Raw genomic sequence first — 22,665 nt, 5'->3', positions numbered from 1 at the left:
GTGAGGCAGAGCCTTGGGCTACACCTTGAGCTAAACAGGCAAAAGAAGATCTCTAGATCACACTGGCTTATCTCAACAAGCCAGGATGAGACATCAGATTAAAATGTGTGGCCAAGGTGGAATTTGCATTAAGTGTGGAAAACATCCACATTCAGGGACCTAATAGCACCTAGTCAGAGGCTTAGGAATTCAGGATCCAGATCCTATAAAATTATCTCACCATGAGAACCAATATTATTAGGCATATCCTAGGACAGTGATGGCGAACCTTTTGAGCTTGGCGGGTCAGCATTTTGAAAAACCCTAACTTAACTCTGGTGCCGTGTCACATATAGAAATTTTTTGATATTTGCAACCATAGTAAAACAAAGACATATTTTTGGTATTTATTTTATATATTTAAATGCCATTTAACAAAGAAAAATCAACCAAAAAAATGAGTTCGTGTGTCACCTCTGACACGTGTGTCATAGGTTCGCCATCACTGTCCTAGGACAACCTAGAGATGTTAGGCTACAGAGGACCAGAGAGACAAGATATAATAGCTGAAATGAGCATATTTTCTTTAATGGACCATGTGAGTACCCAGCAGTTATCTAAAATCTAAGAACCAGGCAAGTGCCTACATAGTCATTTCACTGACTCATTATAAGGTTTGTTAAAATTCTTTTGTCACAAGTCTTACATAGAGAGTTAATTGCACTTGCCATAGTCTTACATATCATTTCTTGTTTCTTGGGAAGTCTGATGATTTCTGCTTTTTTACAGGGAGGCAGCAAAATCTGTTCCCCACACATTTTTCTTTTGTCTTCTCATTTTCTTTGCAAGCTATCCTGCATTGGCCAACTGAATAATGGCACTCTTGGAACCATCCATCTATCAAAATAAACAGAAATTAATAAACAAATACATGAAAAAGAGTAAAGACTATTCTACTAGAGATGTTGGTAATTGTAATAATGGTGCATGTAGAATGCCTACTGCTGGTCTAGATAAGATTGGTTATCTCTCTTCCTCCAGTTGGACTTTATTTCTATACTTATGTTTCCATGTCCATAATTTTTTCACAGTCTCATCAATTCTGGTTCCTCCTAATCCCCAAATCCAGGGAGTAGGCCTGATCCTTCAATTACCTGTTTCCCCCCTCCCTTCATTATTCACTCAATAGTGACTTATTGGGCACTTACCATGTGCCAGGCACTGTTCAAGTGCCCCAGATGATGCCTAGAGAGGGACTTTGAACACTAAATTATCAATTCATATTGCTGGCCTGCAGGCTAATGTTCTGGATGGTATAACACTGCCCTTATGTGATTTATTGTTTCTGACTCAGCCCTGCCTGGGTCATAAAACATAAAAGGCTGACCCACATCCCCAGCACACTGAGTTCAGTTGAGATACCATAGTATTTTGGCTTAAATGACAGATTCCCTCTACTTCTTCTTCCCCAGACACCCCTCCTGGTAGAGAATTTCCAATTCTTGCTTTCTCACCAGGATGTTCAGACTAGAAAAATCAGAGTCAAGAGGACTCTAATTCCATGAATCAATGTGCAGATTCATTCTCCAAAGTGTCGTTTGCATTTGCAACTCCTTCGTTTACTCAAGTTGCCCTCACCAGAGTTTAAGGGAGTCTGAAATCAAATCAGGATAAGTTCAGAATTACCTTCCTTTGCTTTTAGAACAACTGAGTGATTGGCAAAGACTTTGTTTGAAAAGCTGATCCAAGAGAAGAGGCAACTTCCAACAGCAATGACCCAAAGGAAAACCATGGAATTAAAAATCACAAACTGCCGAAACCGGTTTGGCTCAGTGGATGGAGCGTCGGCCTGCGGACTGGGGGGTCCCGGGTTCGGTTCCGGTCAAGGGCATGTACCTGGGTTGCGGGCACATCCCCAGTGGGAGATGTGCAGAAGGCAGCTGATCAATGTTTCTCTCTCATCGATGTTTCTAACTCTCTGTCTCTCTCCCTTTCTTTCTGTAAAAAATCAATAAAATATATTTTTTTTAAAAATCACAAACTTTAGAATCTCTGGGAAGCCTAAGTGGAAATATTTCTATTAGAAAGTTATTCACCACTTGGCCATGAAACCTGTTGTATTGTTAGAGAGTTCTGGCCATGTTTAATTTGGAATCCAGAATCTTCTGCCCTAACTCCAGCACCACCTTAAACTATAGCTATCCGACACCAACCTACATCTTTTTCACTATATGTTCTAAGACAAGAGCAAGATGCCTCCTCTGATTGCTTCAAAGGAGCATTCAAAGCCAAACAGCAATGGAAAGGTAAAGTAATGGGACTGGTTACTGCAAGAGGTAATATCAACTGGAAGTGAAATTGAAGTGAAAGGTGCCTGGGATGAGATTCTATGAACATCTGGGCCAAGGATATTAAGAACATGGGGTTGCTTCTGCAGAGAGAAGGGACTTCATACAAGACACCCTGGCTTCTGCTGATATCCACCAGGTTCCCTAATAGGAAGCATCATCATGGTCAGTGACAAACTGCCCTTATTAATTGAGCATATTCATTGTAAGGCTTTTCACCAAATCTCAGTCCTCCCTGCGGGCTATCCTAACTCCTACACATGTTCAGTTTTCCAATGATTCTATGAGTAGGACCCCATTCTTACTCCCTTTCCCCCCTCTCCATAGTTTAGTTACCTGGGGACGCCTGAGCCAGAACCACAAGGACAGCTAAAGCCAGGAACAAGAGTTTAATGTATCTTGAGAGGGGTGAGGAATGATCCTGCAGCATACTGAACGTCCTAGGGAAGGTAGATCTTCACTCTGCATTTTATTGGCTTGGGTAGGGCTGAGTCATGGACAATAAATCAGAGAAGAGCACAATGTTTCACCACCCAGAACATCAGCCTGCAGGTCAGCAGTATAAAAGGATCATCTAGTGTTTAGAGTCCTTCTCTAGACATCATCTGAGACAGTGAAAGGCATTAGCTGAGTATGTTCAAGTCCTACACAAATTGTGGCGTTGTGAAGAGAATGGACCCACATTCCAAGGAGCCTTTATTGCTCCTCTTTTTGGGTCATTAACCTCCTTCCTTATGTTCTCACACCCCCTCTCCTTCCTTCCTTTTGTCAAAATGCTTATTGATGAATTGGAACCAAGTATTTACTTAGTTCATTTTCCCTATCGGACTATCACCATTGAGGGCAACTTTTAATAGACAGTGAGACCCCCTGACAGTAGGGACCCCTGAACGCTGGGATTTCTGTACATCCAGAGTGTGTATTTAACAACTGTTGAAACCAGTGAATGGATGAGTGCATGTATAGTATTCACTCATATCTTGGTAGATCTTAGAATTGGCATGTCTCAGTTGACAAGATGCAGGCCCAGAGAGTAGAAAAATCTTGACTAGCGTCACATTGTGAGTAAGAAAGAAACAAACTGAGAGCCCTCATAATCCAAGCCCTAGTTCAGCTCTTTCCAACTCTGCGTTTTCCTCCTTATTTCCTACACCAACTCTTTAATGTTAGCTGCTTCTGGGCCTTTCTTGGACTCCAGCCTCAAAGAATCGAGCAAAAACATTTCAGGTGGGTTCTCCAACAAAGAGGGTGTGGAAGGGAGCACTGCCTGGGCTCCAGCAGGAAGTTTGTGAGTCCTCTAAATTTTCTTTTTCTTTTCTTTTGGAAATTAAGTTACATTCTTTTTTTAATTTTGTTTTATTGCTTAAAGTATTACAAAGAGTATTACATATGTCTCCTTTTTTTTCTCCCCTTGACCTTCCCCTGGCCTCCCCCACCCCCCCGTGTCTTGTGTCCATTGGTTATGCTTATATGCATGCATACAAGTCCTTTGGTTGACCTCCTCCCCCTCACCCAACCCTCCCCGGACTTCCCACTGCAGTTTGACAATCTGTTCGATGTTGCTCTGCCTCTGTATCTATTTTTGTTCATCAGTTTATAATGGTCTTTATTGTCCATAAATGAGTGAGATCATGTGATATTTTTCCTTCATTGACTGGCTTATTTCACTTAGCATAATGCTCTCCAGTTCCATCCATGCTGTTGCAAATGGTAAGAGTTCCTTCTTTTTTTTACAGCAGCATAGTATTCCATTGTGTAGATGTACCACAGTTTTCTAATCCATTCATCTGCTGATGGGCACTTAGGCTGTTTCCAGACCTTAGTTATGGTAAATTGTGCTGCTATGAACATAGGGGTGCATATATCCTTTCTGATTGGTGTTTCTGTTTTCTTGGGATATATTTTCTGGGCCTGTGGTCTGTCTTAATTATTTTACTCCTTTTGATGGGTCCAGTACTCTTCTATTCTACTCTCTTCTTCCTACATTCAGCAAGTATTAGGGACAGCATGATGAGATTCAGAAAATCTGTTTTGCCCTTGATATCCTGGTAGTACCTTCTTCAGAAAAACAGTGAGCATGAATCCAGGCACTGAACTCTCACATACATGACCCCTAGGATCCTCACAGGCTCCCTATAGGCAGATGTGATTTGCTCAAGGTGACACAGTGCTTACGAATGAGGTCTGGGTTCTGACCCAGTTTACCTGTCCTCAGAGCACATGTTCTTTCTATCATCTCAGAGGACTATGCCTGAGTAATGATGGAAAGGGAGGCCTGTTTAACCTGAAAAGTAGTAATGGGCTGAAGAGAGTTATAGTTGCTATCTTCTGAAAGACATGCTCTATGCAGGCCTAGAGGGTAGAATTAAAAGTCGTCGGTGGAGCCTGGCCAGTGTGGCTCAGTGGTTGAGAGTCGACCTATGAACTAGGAGGTTGCCGGTTCAATTCCAGGTCAGGGCACATGCCAGGGTTGTGGGCTTGATCCCCAGTAGGGGGCGTGCAGGAGGCAGCCGATCAATGATTCTCTCTTATCATTAATGTTTCTATCTCTCTCTCCCTCTCCCTTCCTCTCTGAAATATATATATGAATTTTTTTTAGGTCTCAGGTGGAAATTGCAGGAGGGCAGTTTTAAACTAATTGGAAAGAACTCTGATGACTGGAACCATCTGGAAATGGTTGGACTGTCTGGGAGAAGTGGTGGTTCCTGTGTCCAAATGCTACAAACTGAGTCTGCATGACCACTTCTCTCAGGTTCTTCAGGACTGCTGAACTGGCTGAATATAGATCTATATGTCAGGCACAGTTGTAGGCATTGGGTCTAAGAGGAGGAGAAGCAACATCCTGCCATTCTGGTTAATGAGAGAGACAACAAACATATAATGCCACATGGTTACAAGTGCCATAAAGGAAAATAAAAGTAGGGTAAGGAATAGAGAATAATATGGGGTGTGTGTGTGTGTGTGTGTGTGTGTGTGTGTGTTGAACAGCTTACTAAAAAAAGAAAAAAGACTCTCTGAGGAAGTGATGTTGAGTAGTAATCTAAATGTACTGAGGCAAATAGTCACATGCATATCTAGAATCTTCTAGGCAGAGAGAGCAGGAAGAGCAAAGGCTCTGAGGGAGGTTAACCCCTCACCAGGAACGTATGAAAGATTATCCTCATCAGCATTTGAATTGTCATGGTTTTTAATGCTAGCTGTTCTAATATCTATGTAGTAGTATCTCATCCTGGTCTTCATCTGCATTTCTCTAATTGCTAGTGATGTTGAACATCTTTACATGTACGTATTTGCCATTTATATGTCCTCTTTGGTGAAATGTCTGTTCATCTGCCCATTTTCTAAGTAAATTATTTTTGAACTGCTGAATTTTGAGAGTTCTTTATATATTCTATACTTGAGTTCTTTGTTATATATGTTTGAGTTTGCAAGTAATAGCTCTCAGTCTGTTTGTTCGTTTAATCCTTTAAAAAAATTTTTACCTCTTTTTTGTTCTTTCTTTTGTGGTGAAAGTACTTAAGGTCTATTCCTTTACCAAATTTGTAGTATACAGCACAACATTGTTAATTATAGTTACATTGTTGTTCAATGGATCTTCAGAACTTTTTCATCTTGCATAACTCAAACTTTATATCCCTTGACCAACTCCTCATTTCCTCCTCCGTAGAGCCCCTGGTAACCACTGTGTACTTTCCACTTCTGTGAGTTTGATTACTGAGATTCCACATATAAATGAGCTCATGCAGTATTTTTCTTTTTTCATCTGGCTTATTTCCCTTAGCATAATTAATGTCTTACAGGTTCATACATGTTGTCGTAAGTGGCAGGATTTTCTTTTTTTTCAATGCTGATTAATATCCTCCTGCGTGTATATGGAACATGTTCTTTATCTGTTCATCTGTCAACAGACATTTAGGTTGTTTCCATACATTGGCTATCATGATAAACACTGCAATGAACATAGAAGTGCAAATGACTCTTCAGGATAATGATTTCATTTCATGCAGATATATATCCAGAAGTGAGATTGCTAGATCACACATGGCAGTTCCCTTTTTAATTTATTGGAATAATTGCATGGACATGTTTTCAAATTTTTATTGAGCATTTACTGTGTGCAAGGCACTGGTCTAGCAGCTTGGGACACAGCCATGAGCAAGATTAAGGAATCAGGACTATATGTACATTATGGCAGTTATGATTGGCCATAAATAAATAAACAACTCAGTAATTCAGAAGGAGCAAAAAAATATGCAAAATAATTTCCAAGAGTTTAAGTGATAGGAAGAAAACAATACAACTTATGGTAAGGAGTAGTCTCATGGCCAAGGATTATTTCTAAGGATATCACATTTGAGGCAAAGATAAGGAAAAAGAATAATTAATCAACTTTACAAGGCAGATTGGTGGTCTGGGGAGGTTTTTATGGTGAAAGAATGCCTCTGTGAAGAACTGACCTGTGACCTATGTGATGAGGTGTCAGCTACACAAAGAAATGGAGACGAGCAATTTAGGCTGAGGTACATTTGGAAGGTAATTTGTCCCAGTTTGCTGATGACTGTCTTGAGTTGGGTCCTCTAATTTCCAGGATCTGGAAAGATCCTCAGTCCCAGGCACACTTGGATGGTTTGTCTACCTAACGGGAGATCTGAGATCCATTGAAATATGAGGTCTACTGAAAGATCAGCATTCCGATAGCTAATGTCCAAACAACAGCCATGGTTACTGGCAGCTTGATCTACACAAAAATAGAAAGAATTTTGATTTTGAAACATTTAGGCATCTGACACTCTGGTTCTTGGAAGCACCTCAGCCTTAGCCCAACAGGTTAATAGTTAATCAACTTTACAATTATTACCTTCTCTGTGATATCAGAGAGCAAACCTGCTGACCCATTAGTTGTCATATAAACAGCACTCGCATGTACATAGGCACACAAACATAGATACCCTACACCTAACTAGTATTCACAGACAAAATGAAGATCTGGAGAGGCATGCTATGAGATCACCATAGCTGGTAGTGGACTTTTGAAAGGAAAGGACATTGGAAAGATAAGTAGACCTTGTGATATAGCTTTTCATTTTATATGTTGTGCTCCTAAGGTAAGTCCCACTGTCATCTCTATCTAGTTAAATCGGTGTTTGTGCTGAATTAGATAGTTTCCAACTCTAGCTGGGTGAGTTCCTAGTTGAAGCCTTAAACAAAATGTGATCTCATGATTCAGACAGGGATTTAAGTCAGAGCTCATAATAAAAGGTGGAAGAATTGGGAAGGGAAGACTGGTCTGGAACTTTTTATGTGCCTTCATAGATTCTTTCATATATGATAGTGGTAGTTCATGCATCATTAAAATCAAAATCTTCATCTCGACCAAAAAGGCAGCTCCACACTGTGGCCTTCATTTGGGGTGAGGGGACAAGGGAAAATTCATAGACACACAAATGTTCACTTGAGGCCAAATATTAGACCATATATTTTAATACATGTGAAAAAGACCAAGAATTTAAGCCCAGTAAAGAGAATCCCTGTTTTATACTTCTCTTTCCACATTTCTAATTGTAAGGTAACTTGCTTGGCTCTTGTCTTGGCAGTAGCATTATGTCTGTCTCCATGTCATCCAATCCCCAGCAGAATTGTCTCCGGTGAAATAAGATAAGTAGAAGTGGCTTCCTGGATATTATTCCTAATAGTTATCTCTAGTGTCTCGTACCCAAGTGGAAATGTTAGTTAGTTGTACCACCATTTCTCTTAGCAGTAGTAGGTATAGTAGTAGTAGCAGGTGCCAAAACCGGTGGAGAAACTTTCTTCCTGGAAGTTCTGGTCACAGTTACTGAGCTACCTTCACCTGGGTTAAATGTTAGTGCATCATCGGGCCGAGTTCCAGGGGAAGCAGGAAAAACATCCCCAGTAACACTGGTGGGAAAATCTGTAGGGAATAGGGGAGGTGGTGGCTTTCCAGTGTATTCCTCGAAGTTTATGGGAATGCAACAATTTTGCTTGTTCATACAAAGAATTTTGTACCTTTCATCCTGTAAACATCGTCTTCTGCAGTGTCCTACATTATTCTTCCAGCATTGTTTGACTCCCCAGCCAGCTGCAAGGAGTAAATAAGTAGGTCAAGTTTTTAGCTCAACAACATGATAAAGTGTTGTCATTAAAAATATGCCACCAAGGAACCAAGGAAATTGGGGGAGGAGAGACAGGAAGGAGAAGGAGGAAGAAGAGACAGAGAGGGTAGGCATTATAAGAGCTGGTATTTAAAACAAGAAGGCAAGAAGGATAAAAGGAGCCAGCAAGGTACATTGGAGGCAAAGATTATTTCAGGAAAGGACCAGCAAATGTTCAGTCCCTGTGTTGAGAAACTACATAGTGTCTTTAAGGTATTTGGAGAAGGCTGATCAGTCTGAAGTATCTACACTAATAAAAGAGAAACATGGTAATTAGCATACGACCGCTACCCTTCCCATTGGCTAATCAGCATATCCTTATGCAAATTAACTGCCAGCCAAGATGGCGGCTGGCAGCCATGCACTGAAGTGAACAGGAAGGCTTGCTTGCTCCAGTGACGGCGAACTCCAACGTTCCCTGCCTGACTTGCCGGCCTCTAAGCTGCAACTCTAAGCAACTATGTTGCAAATATAGAAGCTAAACAAAACCCCAGAAACCGGCTTTCAGTCAGCCAGGCTTCAGCCAGCCTGACCGCAAAATTGTATCAATGTATTCAGCAGTGAGGCCTCAGAGCTAAAGTTGGCCCAGAATTAAAAAAAAAAAAAAAAAAAAAAGGAGCGGTTGGGAGCTTCAGTCACCCGCCAGCCTGAAAACGGCCCTCAGCCCCTCACCCAGACTGGCCAGGCACCCCAGTGGGGATCCCCACCCTGATCCAGGACACCCTTCAGGGCAAACCAGCCGGCCCCCACCCATCACCAGGCCTCTATTCTATATAGTAAAAGGGTAATATGCCTCCCAGCACCGGGATCAGCGTGACAGGGGGTAGTGCCCAAACCCCCTGATCACCCTGTGGCTCTGTGTGTGACAGGGGAAGGCGCCCCAACCCCCTGATCAGCCCTGCTCTGTGCCTGATGGGGGGGGCTCCCCAATCCCCTGATCACCCTGTGACTCTGTGTGTGACAGGGTGCGGCGCCCCAACCCCCTGATTGGCCCTGCTCTGTGAGTGACAGGGGGCAGCACCCCAACCCCCTGATTGGCCCTGCTCTGTGCGTGACAGGGGGTGGCGCCACAACCTCCCCATCGACCCTGCCTTGAGTGTGACAGGGGGCGGTGCCCCAACCCCCCAATCGACCCTACCCTGAGCGTGACTGAGGGTGGCATCGCAACCTCCCGATCCGCCCTGCTCTGTGCATGATGGGGTGGCGCCCCAACTCCCCAATCGGCCCTGCTCTGAGCCTGACCAGGGGCTGCACCTAGGGATTGGGCGTGCCCTCTGCCACCCGGGAGCAGGCCTAAGCCAGCAGGTCGTTATCTCCCGAGGGGTCCCAGACTGTGAGAGGGCACAGGCCGGGCTGGGGGACCCCCCCCCCCCGAGTGCACAAATTTTTGTGCACCGGGCCTCTAGTCCTATATAATAAACGCCTAATATGCTAAGTGTTCAGTTGTCCGGTGACCGGTTGACTATTCAGCCAATCAAAGTGTAATATGCTAATGATATGCTAAGGCCGCCCAACTGCTCGCTATGACATGCACTGACCACTAGGGGGCAGATAGTTGACTGGTCAACCAGTTGCTATGACGTGCACTGACCACCAGGGGGCAGATGCTCTGACGGGTAGGTTAGCTTGATGCTGGGGTCTCGCCAATCGGGGCTGGGCGAGAGGGGCCAGACCCACCCTGGAGCTCTCCTGCAGTCCCTCCCCAGCTGGTCAACCTTCCGTGTCCCTCCTTGGCCGGCCCCAATCGGCCCTGATCAGGACTAGGGGAGATGGGCCGGACACGCCCTGGAACCCTCCCACAGTCCCTCATTGCCCCCAGTCGTGTACTGGTGGGGTCCCTCGGCCTGGCCTGCACCCTCTCACAATCCAGGATCCCTCAGAAAATGTCAGAGAGCCGGTTTCGGCCTGATCCCACAGCCACTTGAGGGACCCCACCCATGCACGAATTCGTGCACTAGGCCTCTAGTAATGTATAAAGAGCAAAGAATCCCAAGATGAAATGAGCTTGAAGTAGTAATGCCTTCTCCTCAGTCACTTTAGGCCACTATTAAGCATTTTTGTTTATTTCAAAACATAATGTGAGCTAATTTACTTTATGATTTAGACAATTAGTTGGGATTTCATGTGAAAATTATATTAGAGAAAGGGAAGAATAGAATTCGGGACACATATGATAGAGGCTTTAGCCAGGTAAGACATTATGGGGCTATGAGAGTAGTGGAAAGAAGACAAATTTAAGACTTGGGTTGTTTGGATACAAGGTCAGAGGAAGATGGAGAAATCAGAGTGCATCACTACATTTCTGAACTGAGATGGGGAGATTAGTGATATTTGCCACTAACAGAATAGTACACTGAGGAAAGAACAAGATTTGGAGGGAAGAGAAAAAGGTGGGCTCAAGTATTTGCTTTGGGGCAAACAGCATAATATATCTAGAATGTTGACAAGGCAGTGGTATATACCTGTAAGATCTCAGTAAAAAAGTTTGGACTCCAGATGTAAATTTTGGAATCATTGCTTATGGATAGTATTAGAAACTACAGTAACAGATAAAGTATATTAAGTTGAAATAATCTGAGGTAAAAGGGGACCTAATTAAATCCTGGTGAGTATCACTATTGAGAGCTCAGAAAAGAGGAAAAGACTCAAAAGGAAACAACCAGATAAATCAAAGCAAATCAGGAGAATGAAACACTAGAGATTAGATCAGTTCCCCCCAAAGCAGAACTGGCTGGGGGGAGAGTGAGTACAATAATTACGTTAAGAGGCATTCACCACCCCCCAAAATCAATTTGAAATGGGGAAGTTAGGGAATAATAAAGCCAAAAGAAGTGAGTTACACAGTTAGCTATCACTGTGGTTAACTAAAGCACAACCCCATGGGGAACTATGGCAGCCAGTGTACGAAACAAGCATCAGAGTAATCCTTTTTGAGGGTCAAATGAGCAGGAATATTTATCTGCTGACCTGCCAGCCAATAGTTGATAGATGAGCCCAGAGGGAGCTGATAACTCCCTGTCATTTCTGGATTGCCCTGAACAGGGATCTTTCCCAAGCAATCAACCATGCTGTGGGGATTCTGCCAGTACAGCTCCAGCCGGTGCGCGTATAAATGGAAAATACCAAAAGGATACCACGAAGATTGTATCAGAGGTGACTAGATTATGCAAGAGAGGGAAATGTTTCTTAAAGAAATGAGTTGACATTTTGTAGGCAATTACTGCTGAGAGGGTAAGATAAGGGTAGAAATGTCCATTGCATTTCACTTGATGAGTGCCTCAGGGAACTTTGACAAGAGTAGTTTCAGAGTGGGTAGGAAGAAAAGAAACGAAAGTGAAGCTGGTTGAAATGTCAATAAAAGAAGTGGAAGTAGCATCTGGTGACAAACCTTAAGTTTAGCTAAAAGGAAGAGCAGAGAAACAAATAAGTTCTTGGTGGACAATATGGGATTAAGGATGGATTTTTTTGCCTTTGTTTTTAAGAATGGGAAACAGCCTGGTCTGCATAGCTCAGTGGCTGAGCGTGGACCTATTGGAGGTGAGGGCACACGCCTGGGTTGCAGGCTCAATTCCCCAGTAGGGGGCATGCAGGAGGCAGCCAATCAATGATGTTCTCTCATCATTGATGTTTCTATCTTTCTCCCTTTTTTGCTACCTCTCTAAAATCAAGAAAAAAATATTTTTTAAAAAGAATGGGAAATAACAGCATGTTTGCAAACAAGAAGAAACAAGTAGAGAGGGAGAGATTAATGCAAGAGGGAAATGAGACAACAGAAGGGAATAACCTTGACAAGTTGACGAAGATTAAAATAACATACAGCAGAGTGACTGAGATGGAGAAGGCACACTTCCTCATCCCGTGAAGGGGGAAAGACAAGATGGATGCAAAGGCCTACTGGTATGAATGTTGGCAGTGATAAAAACAAAAGGTTCTATTTGAATTTTTTAAGTCATGAAGTGTGGGGTACGGTCATAAACTGGGACAGAGAGTGACGCAGAGGAGTGGAGCAGGAGAGTAAAATGAAAGAGAGGTCAGTACAAAATAGTTGTCTACCGCCCTGGCCAGTGTGGCTCAGTTAGTTGGGCATCATCCCAGGCACCAAAAGGTTGTCCGTTCGATTCCAATCAGGGCACATGTCCTGGTTGTGGGCTCTTGGTAGGAAGCATGCAGGAGGCAGCTGATGGATGTTTCTCTCCCTCTCCCTTCCTCTCTCTAAAAATAAATTAAAAATATTTTTAAAAGCCCTAGCCAGTTTGGCTCAGTGGACAGAGGATCAGCCTGTGGACTAAAGGTTCCTGGGTTCGATTCTGGTCAAGGGCACATGCCCCGGTTGTGGGCTCGATCCCCAGTAGGGGACATGCAGGAGGCAGCCGATCAATGATTTTCTCTCATCACTGATGTTTCTATATCTCTCTCCCTTCCTCTCTGAAATCAATAAAAATATATTTTTTAAAAAATCCTTTTTTAAAAAGCTGTCTAGGGGAAGATGAGCTTACAAGAGAAATATAGGAAGATTTTTCAGCAGCGTGATAATTCAGTTGTGGGGTGTATATATTAATCTAAAGGAAACTTGTCGGCCTATTGTATGATCATTTATCAAGCAAACTGCATGATAAATTCCCTGAAAAGTACCAAGGTCGGTATATTCTAGGCAAAGGAAGCAGCTAGAGCAAAGATTCGATGATGGAGGAAGGCTGGTATATATGAGGAAGAGCAAGCAATTCTCAAAACAACCTCTTTTGGATTTAATTTGATCATGTATGAAAAGCACCTTTCTTGGGTTGGCATTTATAAAGCTCAAAATAATTTGGATCCTATTGCCTCCTCTGAAATACGTTGGCTTTATTTCACTTCTCCAATGATTCATTCCCTTATTATTTTATTGGCCCAAATTTACTTGGTTCATGATAGAATTTTCTGTAAGTTTAAAATGTAGATTACAATATGATTGTCTATATTCCTTATGCTGTGCTTTACACCCCCATGACTATTTTGTAACTATCAATGTATAGTTCTTAATTGCTTCACCTTTTTTACCCAACTCTCCAACGCGCCCTCCCATCTGGCAGCCAGCAGTCTGTTCTCTGTATCTATGAGTCTGATGTTACCAAGTGGGTGCTGGAAATATGGGGAGGAACTCTTTGAAAATTAGATAATTGTTTAACCACTATACTGTACACATGAAACTAATACAAAATATTGAATGTAAACTGTAATTGAAAAATAAAAATTGAAAAATGTAGACATTTCACTTGCCTCATCGAAAACAAAATCCATCATTGCTTCTCCATTCCTCACGTCTACAGAGATTATCGTTTCTTTTCCTCCAGGGTACCCATACTTGAAATCAGAAGTTTCTCAGTTCATCTCCCCTAAACTCTTTAAATCATCTTGGTCTGTCAAGTTTTTATCAACATTGTTTCTTACTTGCATTACTCATTACTCCTTTTTAACCATTCCCTCCAACGTTAAAATTTAGGGCATAATCCCTCATTCAACACAGTTTTGAGCCCCTAACTATGGTGCAGACTCAATTCTAGACACGTGAGGTACATTTGTGGACTAAACAGACAAAATCACACGTAACTTAGGGGACTACAGACAATAAAAAAAACACACAAGTAAGTTAGCTTGTATGTGAGAAGGTGATCAGTGGTTTGCAGAAATAAGAGCGAATAGATTTAAGTGGAATCTGTTTGCAATATGGGGCCAGACTGCAATTTCTTAAACAGCAGTTAGCATAGGACTGAAAGAAGGTGACAATTAAACGGTGACTTGAAAGAGGTAAGGGAATTAGCCACACTGATACCTGGGGCAAGTACATTCTAACCAGAAGAAACAAACAGAATTCTGAGGGTCCAGCAAGCCTGGCATGTTTGAGGAACAGCATTGAGGCCAGTGTGGCTCTAGCAAAGTGAGCAAGGACTAGCATAGGAAGAGATGAGGTGAGAGACGTCCTAAGGACCAGATCATGGAGGGCCAGGTGGGCCACTATAAGAACCTTGGTTACTGCTCTGAGTGAAGAAGGGGGAGCCATTGCAGAGTTTTGAACAGAAAATATACGTAATCTGACTTCCAGGGTGAGCAGATCATGCTCTATGCTATCTTGACAGTAGACTGCACGAGCCAAGGATAGGACAGAGACCTGTGAGGAAGCTATCGCAGTAACAGGTGAGACATGACAGTAACTTGAATTAGAGTGGTAGCAGTGGAGGTGGTGAGGTTCGTTGGTTCTGGATATAATTTGCAGGTAGATGTAACAGACTTTTTGATAGATATGAATGTCACAGCTAAAAATATCGAAGATAATTTCAAGAATATAGCTTAAGCAATACAATAACCACAACTGGGAGCAATCTATAACGTAATGTATTTTTAAAAAATAATGACAGTGTAGGCCTAACCAATAGACACAGACAACAGGGGGTGAAGGCATGAGTGGGGGGATAGGGAGGTAATGTGGGGATAAGGTCACATATGTAATAACTTAATCAATAAAGAAATTTTAAAAATAATAAAAATTAAAAATAAATAAATAAAATAATGACAGGAGTCATTTTTTGCAAAACTCCTCAATCTAGAATCATTATGTTGTTAGGACTTGTGGCTTCTGTGACCAAGATGTCAAAACCGTAAAACTAAAATATATGAATAACAACTATATTATTTCAGATATATAAGCCACCTAGCCAAAACATTATCCCAAGTGTGAATTCTCCCTAAAACATGCCAAATATAGAATCAGATAGCATTGACTTATAGCTATTGACAGCAGCCCGTTGATGGACAACTTGGTTTGGTAAAAAGTTTCTTTATGAAACCATGAGATGCTATCTCATTTGAAAACACACAATAATTAAGTCAAACACATCAAATAGTTAAGTTTTAAAATGGAACCTATAATGGAAAATCTGTAAACTAACAGGAATAAAAACTACCCCCAAAATAAAAGGGAAAAAGAGGCAGACCACATAATTTATAGAAAAATTAAAATACACAATAAATATATATTTTAAGTTTGACTTCTCCATAGTCAAAGAAATGGGAAAAACATCTAAACATACATTTAGATGTTTTCCTTTATTTTAAAAATTTGTAATATTCAGAAATTGACAACAAATACTAAGCAGATAGGAATCAGGTTCATTTTGAGGAATTTTATGTTGAATGGTATATCTAAGAATAGTTATATGGAATATACTTACATGTGAAATATAAGTACACTTATTAGCAAAAGCAATAAGGACATAAATGCCCAATTATGAAACTGAATAAATAATTTCAGAGTATCCATTCCATAAAATGTTATGCAATCACTGAAAATTCAATTTTTGAAAAATATTTACTATATGAGAAAATACTAATGATGTAATAGAAAATTACAAGGTAAACTACACATTTTTCTTCACCTGGTATCCAAGGAATCTGAGGGAAAGCAATAGAGCAAAATCTTATTTTTACTTCTTTAATATTTCAAAACTTTACAAAATTTCAGCAAATAATTCATAATCAGAATTGAGTATAGATATTAATCTTTACCTCACTTACTAAATTAATATGTTGCCATATGAATTAAGATATAAGATCATGAGAATTTTTATGTCCATTTCATGGAAGTGAAAACCTTTCTAAGCAAAATATAACATCTCCAAACTTTAAAAGAACCCATTTTTTTAGTATATAAAGAACTCTTAAAATCAATAAGAAAGAGTTCAAAAATACCAAAGGGATAGATGTTCAAACTCATTTATAGTTAAAGTGTGATAAATTTAAACAAAAAAAGATATTTTCATACTTCAAAATGAAATAGTTGAAGCAATCTGATGAAAAATGTAATAATGAGTATGTGAGAAGCTGACACACACTTGTGATAAAAGTAAAAAGTAATGTAGCCCACTTGGTGGGTTGTTTGACAATCTTGTGTGCGCGTGTGTGTGTGTATTTGTGTGTATAGTCATGAATAAAAGACTTTCATTTACAAAGTTTTCTTACTGAATTGTTTCTGATAATTAAAAACTGGTTTTCCAGCAGTAGTGGATGAATTAAATGAAGTAAGGAAATTCATCCACACACACCCTTTAAGTTCTATGTATGGATGTGTTAATAATAATAAAGTCAGTCTATATATTGATAAGAAGTCTCTAAGACATATTGCTAGCACATTGCAGAAGAATCCACGTGGCTCATATGAGCTGGATTTTTTAAAATCTAAGAGATACATATCATACATATATTTACATATGTGTGTATATAGTATGCATATATTTATTTCTTCGCTTGGTAAAAAGTTTCTTTACAAAGCCATCACATGCTGTCTCCTTGAAAATGTATATATACACTTGCACCTGCTACTATATATAACTGGTTAGAATGATTGATTCGGAAATTCTGAAGGGAAGACTGAAGAACTGTTGTTCTATGGAAGTATGGTACTTTTCCTTAAACTTATAGAAACCTATCAATTGCTTGACACTTTTTAACACTTGTAAGTATAATAATTTTCAGTAGTAGCATTATTCAAAAGAGGAACAAACTCATTCATTTTTATCTAATATCACAGAAGCTCGCCATTGGTCTTGCATATTAGTCTTTATCTCTGTCTTAATTTATCCCCCTTATAACTCAAATTTATGACAGCTCTGCAGAATCTACAGTGTGACGAACTTGTTCGCCATATCTCAGAACATAAAAATAAAAGACTCCTGTGAAGATACTTTCATGAGAAAAGAGAATTCAAGATGGTAGTAAGAGTTTAGCTAGTAGGACACAACAATGAAACAGGTACAACAATGAAATCATTCAAATAGAAGTGAAGTGAGGCTGAGTTAACACTGGTTAGTTACATAGAGAGACATATAAGGCTGCTGAGAAGATTGAGAAAATTTGTGTCTTTGGAGAAATGTTTCAGAAGACACCCAGCTTGATAGGTGCCTCTAACAAATTCTTAGAGAGTAGGGATACGGAGCTGCCATAATAAGAGCATTTTGCACTACTCTTTATTGGCCCAAGACTTTTCCAGTGGGCCCCTTTCCCCCTTGGTAAAACGTAGGAGCTCAATGTCAATAACTCATCCTCGTTCCTTCATCCTTGCATTCTAGGGTTCCATTACCTTTGGTCACTGGAGTTAGTAACCCACATAGAATGAAGGTCAGCATCAGGAGATTCATGGCTTCTGAAAGAGAGGAAGCTCTGTATGATGAGGAACCCAAAACATTTTAGACAGCTGGGAATCTAAGTTGTCACCTTTACTGGTCGATCATGGGTGACGAATCAGAGATGGGCAGAATGCTATGCCATGCAGAACACCAGACCATTAACTTGCACCATTGAGTGTGCATGACAAAATAATGTTCTGTTCTAGAAAATGGAAGAGGGAACTGAGGCCTTATGAAATGAGTTGTAATTCTGAGGAAGTGAGGGGTCTGATGGAAAGCAATAATTCCCAAAGAAAGTCCTCCTTAACCCAAGATGGGGTCTTTCTGATGGTGGCACCATAGATATTCAATGATAGCAGAATGCTATGTAAACATCCCATTTGTTTCAGACCAATAGCTCATGACATCCAGTAGAGTATTCTCCTTCCCACTTGAGTGATTGCCCCACTCGTTTTGTATTAATTACTGGATAAGGTATAAAACTTTGTTTGAGATGGATTTTTCTTTAACAGTGGATATCTACTTTTTGCAGTAACCATTTGTTGAAAGCGCTATTCTTCCTCCATTGAATTACTTTGGCACATCTGTCAAAAATTACTTGGCTGTACTTGGTTCTCTATTCTGTTCCATTGATTATGTGCCTATTCTGCTGTCAATATCATATACTATTGATTACTATAGCTGCATAATATCTTGAGATAGTGTAGCAATTTTTCCTGCTTTATTCTTTTTAAAAATTGTTGTAGCCTTGTCTTTCAAGAAAAATTGTTAGATGACCTTGTATATTTGTACAAAAGATCTTGCTAGGATTATGATAGCAATGAAGTTAAACCTGCATATTAGTTTAGGAAGAAATGACTTCTTTACTATGTTGAGTCTTTCAAGGAATGAACATGTGTGTCTATGTCACCTAATTTCTTTCAAAAAAAATAAATAAAATTTCCTTCATCGGTGTTTTGTAATTTTTTAGTTTTTGGAGTATAAGACCTAAAGTGGTTTTCCTATTTATACCTAAGTATTTTTAACTTTAATTTTAATATCCACATATCCTTACTAGTATAGAGCAATACAATTCATTTTTATGTGTTGATCTTGTAGCCTGGACCTTGCTTAACTCATGTTTTAGTTCCAAAAGGTTTTTTGTAGATGCCTTGGTCTTTTCTATGCAGACTAACACGTCAGCTGCAAATGGAGACAGATTTTTTTCCTTCTTTTCCAACCTGTATGCTTTTTACTTCATTTCCTTGTCTTATAATGCGAGGTATTATTTTCCAAATATGTTACATAAGAGTGGTGAGAGTGAATGTCCTTGTGCTTTTTATCTTAGAAGTAAAGTATTCATTCTTTTACCATTAAGTTAGCTGGAAGTTTTTTGTAGATGATTTTTTTTTTATTAAGTTGAGAAAGTTTTCCTCCATTCTTGGTTTTCTGAGAGTTTTTTAAAGATTATGAGTGCTTATGGAACTTATTGAAATGTTATTTATAATACGATCATATAATTTTTTTCCTTAGCCTGATAATTTGGTGGCTGATATTTATTTTTTAAAATATATTTTTATTGATTTCAGAGAGGAAGAGAGAGGGAGAGAGAGAATGAAACATCAATGATGAGAGAGAATCATCAATCGGCTGCCTCCTGCATGCCTCCCACTGGGGATCGAGCCCACAACCTGGGCATGTGCTCTTTTTGTTTTGTTTTGTTTTGTTTTGTTTTTTAAAATATATTTTATTGATTTTTTACAGAGAGGAAGAGAGAGGGATAGAGAGTTAGAAACATCGATGAGAGAGAAACACCAATCAGCTGCCTCCTGCACACCCCTCACTGGGGATGTGCCCGCAACCAAGGTACATGCCCTTGACCAGAATCGAACCTGGGACCCTTGAGTCCACAGGCCGATGCTCTATCCACTGAGCCAAACCAGCTAGGGTGATATTTATTTATTTTAATTAATTAATTAAATTTTGGAACCCTGGCTGTTTTGGCTCAGAGATTAGAGCATCACCCATGGACTAAAGGGTCACGGGTTTGATTCCTGGTCAAGGGCATGTAACTGGGATGCAGGCTCGACTCCCAGCCCCAGTTGGGGCATGTGTGGGAGGCAACCAATTAATGTGTCTCTCTCATATCGATGTTTCTCTCTCTCTCTCTCTCTCTCTCTCTCTCTCTCCCTCCCTCCCTCCCTTCCACTCTCTCTCTCTCAAAAAGAAAAAAAAACAATGGAAAAAATATTCTCAGATGAGGATTAACAACAAAAAAAGCAAGGTAAATTGGAGTCTGCCTGCATCTTCAGGCAAAATCAAGTTTATTTCATGGTCAGCAAGGAACCAGGAACTTATTTTAAGCAGCTCAGTTAAGTGGCTTAGTATTCATTAAGTATCTATCATACATTAACACTCTAAAGGCTGGAGTCAGTATTGTATCTGTAACTGGAAGGGGGCCAAGGGGTGAAAAGGAGCACTGGTGGATAGAGACAAAGAGAGGGCTTCGAGCTTTGAATCTGGATGATGGAAATTTCGTGAAATCATTCTGATGAGAGACCAGAGAAAAAAAGTTTTGGGGTGAAAGATAATTAATTTGCTTGGAATTTGTGGGAAAACCCCGTGGTTTTTGGAGATCGCTGGAGTTAGTAGTAAATGCAGGGCATAGGACAGGATGGGCACAGAGACCAAGATTTGAAGCCATTTCTATGCTGTTGATACCTAAAGCCCAGGAAGGGGATGAGGTAGCAGAGATCCAGTCGTGAGGGAGAAGACACATCAGACTTGAGGCGATTCTGCACCTAGCAGGGAGTACGAAGGGGAGGCAGTGAAGGAGATAGAAAGGAATACAGAACATTATACAAGTGAGATTTATAAAATTGGGGAGTTGACATTATCAAATATTAAGGGGGAGGAAATTGCTTTAATTTACTTAGCAGATGGCAGATGATTGGGAAGAACTGGGGAGTGAGTGGGAAACAAAGTGATTAAACATCTATTCCCTTTCTTTAGAGCTTATGTGGAGGAGGAAGAAAATGTCCTCTGCCCTCAAGGTTCTTCTGACTGGTCTAATAACCAAATAGATATGAGGCCTATTAGCAAGAGAAAATAACCAAATGTAATACATACATATATATGGGAACCCTGCATACATGAGAGAGTCAGAGACAACCCCCCCCCGCCCGCCCCCCCCCCCCCCCCCTCATGCACAGAGCTACAGAGATAGAAAGGGAACATGAATATACATGACATTCGGAGCTAGGGATGAGGCACTTCAAAGGGGAAGAACAGCAGATAGTAAGTAGAACCTGCCCTGCCTTACAGATAGGCCAAAAGACGTTATCTCTAATTGCTTATTATGTGCCAGGCCCCTAATTCAGCTTCTTCCCAAAAAACCCTGTGCCTTTTAAGGGAAGGCACAAGCTTTTCTTGAGCCTGCAACGAAAGTCTTTAGCTCAAACAATCTTCACACCACAGAGACACATCTTGGGGTGACTTGTTCTGAACCCCCAATAATTTCTTAATTATGAAAGAAAGAAGAAAAAGAGGATTAGGACTGCAAACAATAGCCCTCAGTTATGTGATCTCATATAAAGCACTTCACCTCTCAAGCTATTAAACATGTTATGTAAACAGCATCTGATCTCATGCAGGCTCCCGAGGGCAGCGGCCATACCTATACTAACGACCTCAAGGCCTCTGGAGCCTAGAGCCATGGCAATAGCCATTTGAAAAAATGCTTGCTGGGTGAAGTGTGAAGTGTGAGCAATGACATGCACTCAGGTCTTTATTTTTATTCCTTTTTTAAATTATTGATTTCAGAAAGGAAGGGAGAGGGAGGGAGAGAGAAATATCATTGATGAGAGAGAATCATGGACCGGCCGCCTCCTGCACACCCTCTAGTGGGGATCGAGCCTGAGACCCAGGCATGTGCCCTTGATCGGAATCGAACCCTAGACCCTTCGGTCCGCATGCCAACGCTCTATCCACTGAGCCAAGCCGGCTAGGGCTACACTCGCCAGTCACTGTGCTCTGCACCGTATTGAGCATGGCTAGCATTCTTCACAGTCCTGAGGTAGGCACTATAATCAGCCCCGTCTACCGAGGAGAGGACAGACTAAATGAGGCAGGTAAGGGACCCAAAGTCCACATCCGATGGGTCTTGGAGAAGGGATGGCATTTTCCAACTCAAAGTTGCAGAGAGACAGAGCATGCTCCATGGAGTGAAAGTGGTGGCTAATACTTATGATTTTCAAATATTTAACTGTATTTCAACACACAACAAAGCCCACATGGTCATTATTTTAATTCTTTTAACACATTGCCGATTTCTGTCAGCTAATAGTTTTAATTGAAAGGGTTAACTGGAGAACAAGGCTTGAGCCTTAGAAAATCTAACAAATGCCAAAGGGAAAGCTCGTTCTGCTAGCCTAAGCCTTGCACATGCTCCCCTTGAGTGGTTATTTTACAGAAATTCCTGAAGACCGTAAGCCCTGCACAGCCCCCTGACAAAGGACGCCTGGCGCCAGCAGGAGGACAAAGGGCAAGGCTGTAAATCTATGGCCCTGATACGTGTGTCAAGCCGAAGCCCCGTCTGCAGCTCTCCCTGAGCATAAAAAGCTGGCTCCCTCCCCCATTCGCCGCTGGCTCTTTCTCCAGTCAGACCACCTGCACCCAGGTGCCTGGAATAAATTATCATTTTGATTACACTGAGCCTTGAGTCTGTGCTGTGTGACCCTGGACCAACCCTGAACCTTTCATTAATGAAATTAAAAACTTACTTAAAGTCAGTCAGAGAAAGATAAATATCACATGATCTCACTCACTTGTGGAAGACGATGAACAATATAAACTGATGAACAAAAACAGATCCAGAGACAGAGAAGCATCGATCAGACCATCAAACCTCAGAGGGAAGGTAGGGGAGGGTGGGGGTAAGGGGGAGAGATCAACCAAAGGACTTGTATGCATGCATATAAGCATAACCAATGGACACAGACACCAGGGGGGTGAGGGCATGAGCAGGGTGGTGGT

At 41.0% G+C, this 22,665-nt stretch overlaps 1 protein-coding gene across 3 annotated transcripts in view; it reads right to left on the bottom strand.

The window, feature by feature from the left end:
* Nucleotides 1-559: 559 nt before the first annotated feature.
* Nucleotides 560-22,665, bottom strand: part of LOC139014520 (beta-defensin 115-like) — a 177,750-nt gene continuing 155,644 nt past the window's right edge. For 2 of the 3 annotated variants that reach the window (XR_011472239.1, XR_011472240.1), the window contains exons 2-3: nt 8,352-8,424; nt 789-876 (exon numbers count right to left, since the gene is read on the bottom strand). Coding sequence is in view for 1 of the 3 variants with exons in the window: in XM_070421481.1 (XP_070277582.1) it covers nt 722-876; nt 2,664-2,757 (249 nt within the window). In the remaining 2 variants the exon portion in view is untranslated. Of the gene's footprint in view, nt 877-2,663; nt 2,758-8,351; nt 8,425-22,665 lie in introns of those variants that run through there. The other variant, XM_070421481.1, reaches the window with a different exon arrangement.

This window comes from Myotis yumanensis, unplaced genomic scaffold, assembly GCF_028538775.1.
Source record: "Myotis yumanensis isolate MYYU_CA2020_CCGP unplaced genomic scaffold, mMyoYum1.0.hap1 SCAF_7, whole genome shotgun sequence".
Lineage (NCBI taxonomy): Eukaryota > Metazoa > Chordata > Mammalia > Chiroptera > Vespertilionidae > Myotis > Myotis yumanensis.
The sequence above is the reverse complement of the archived record's forward strand: the minus strand, read 5'-3'. Positions and strand labels throughout refer to the sequence as shown.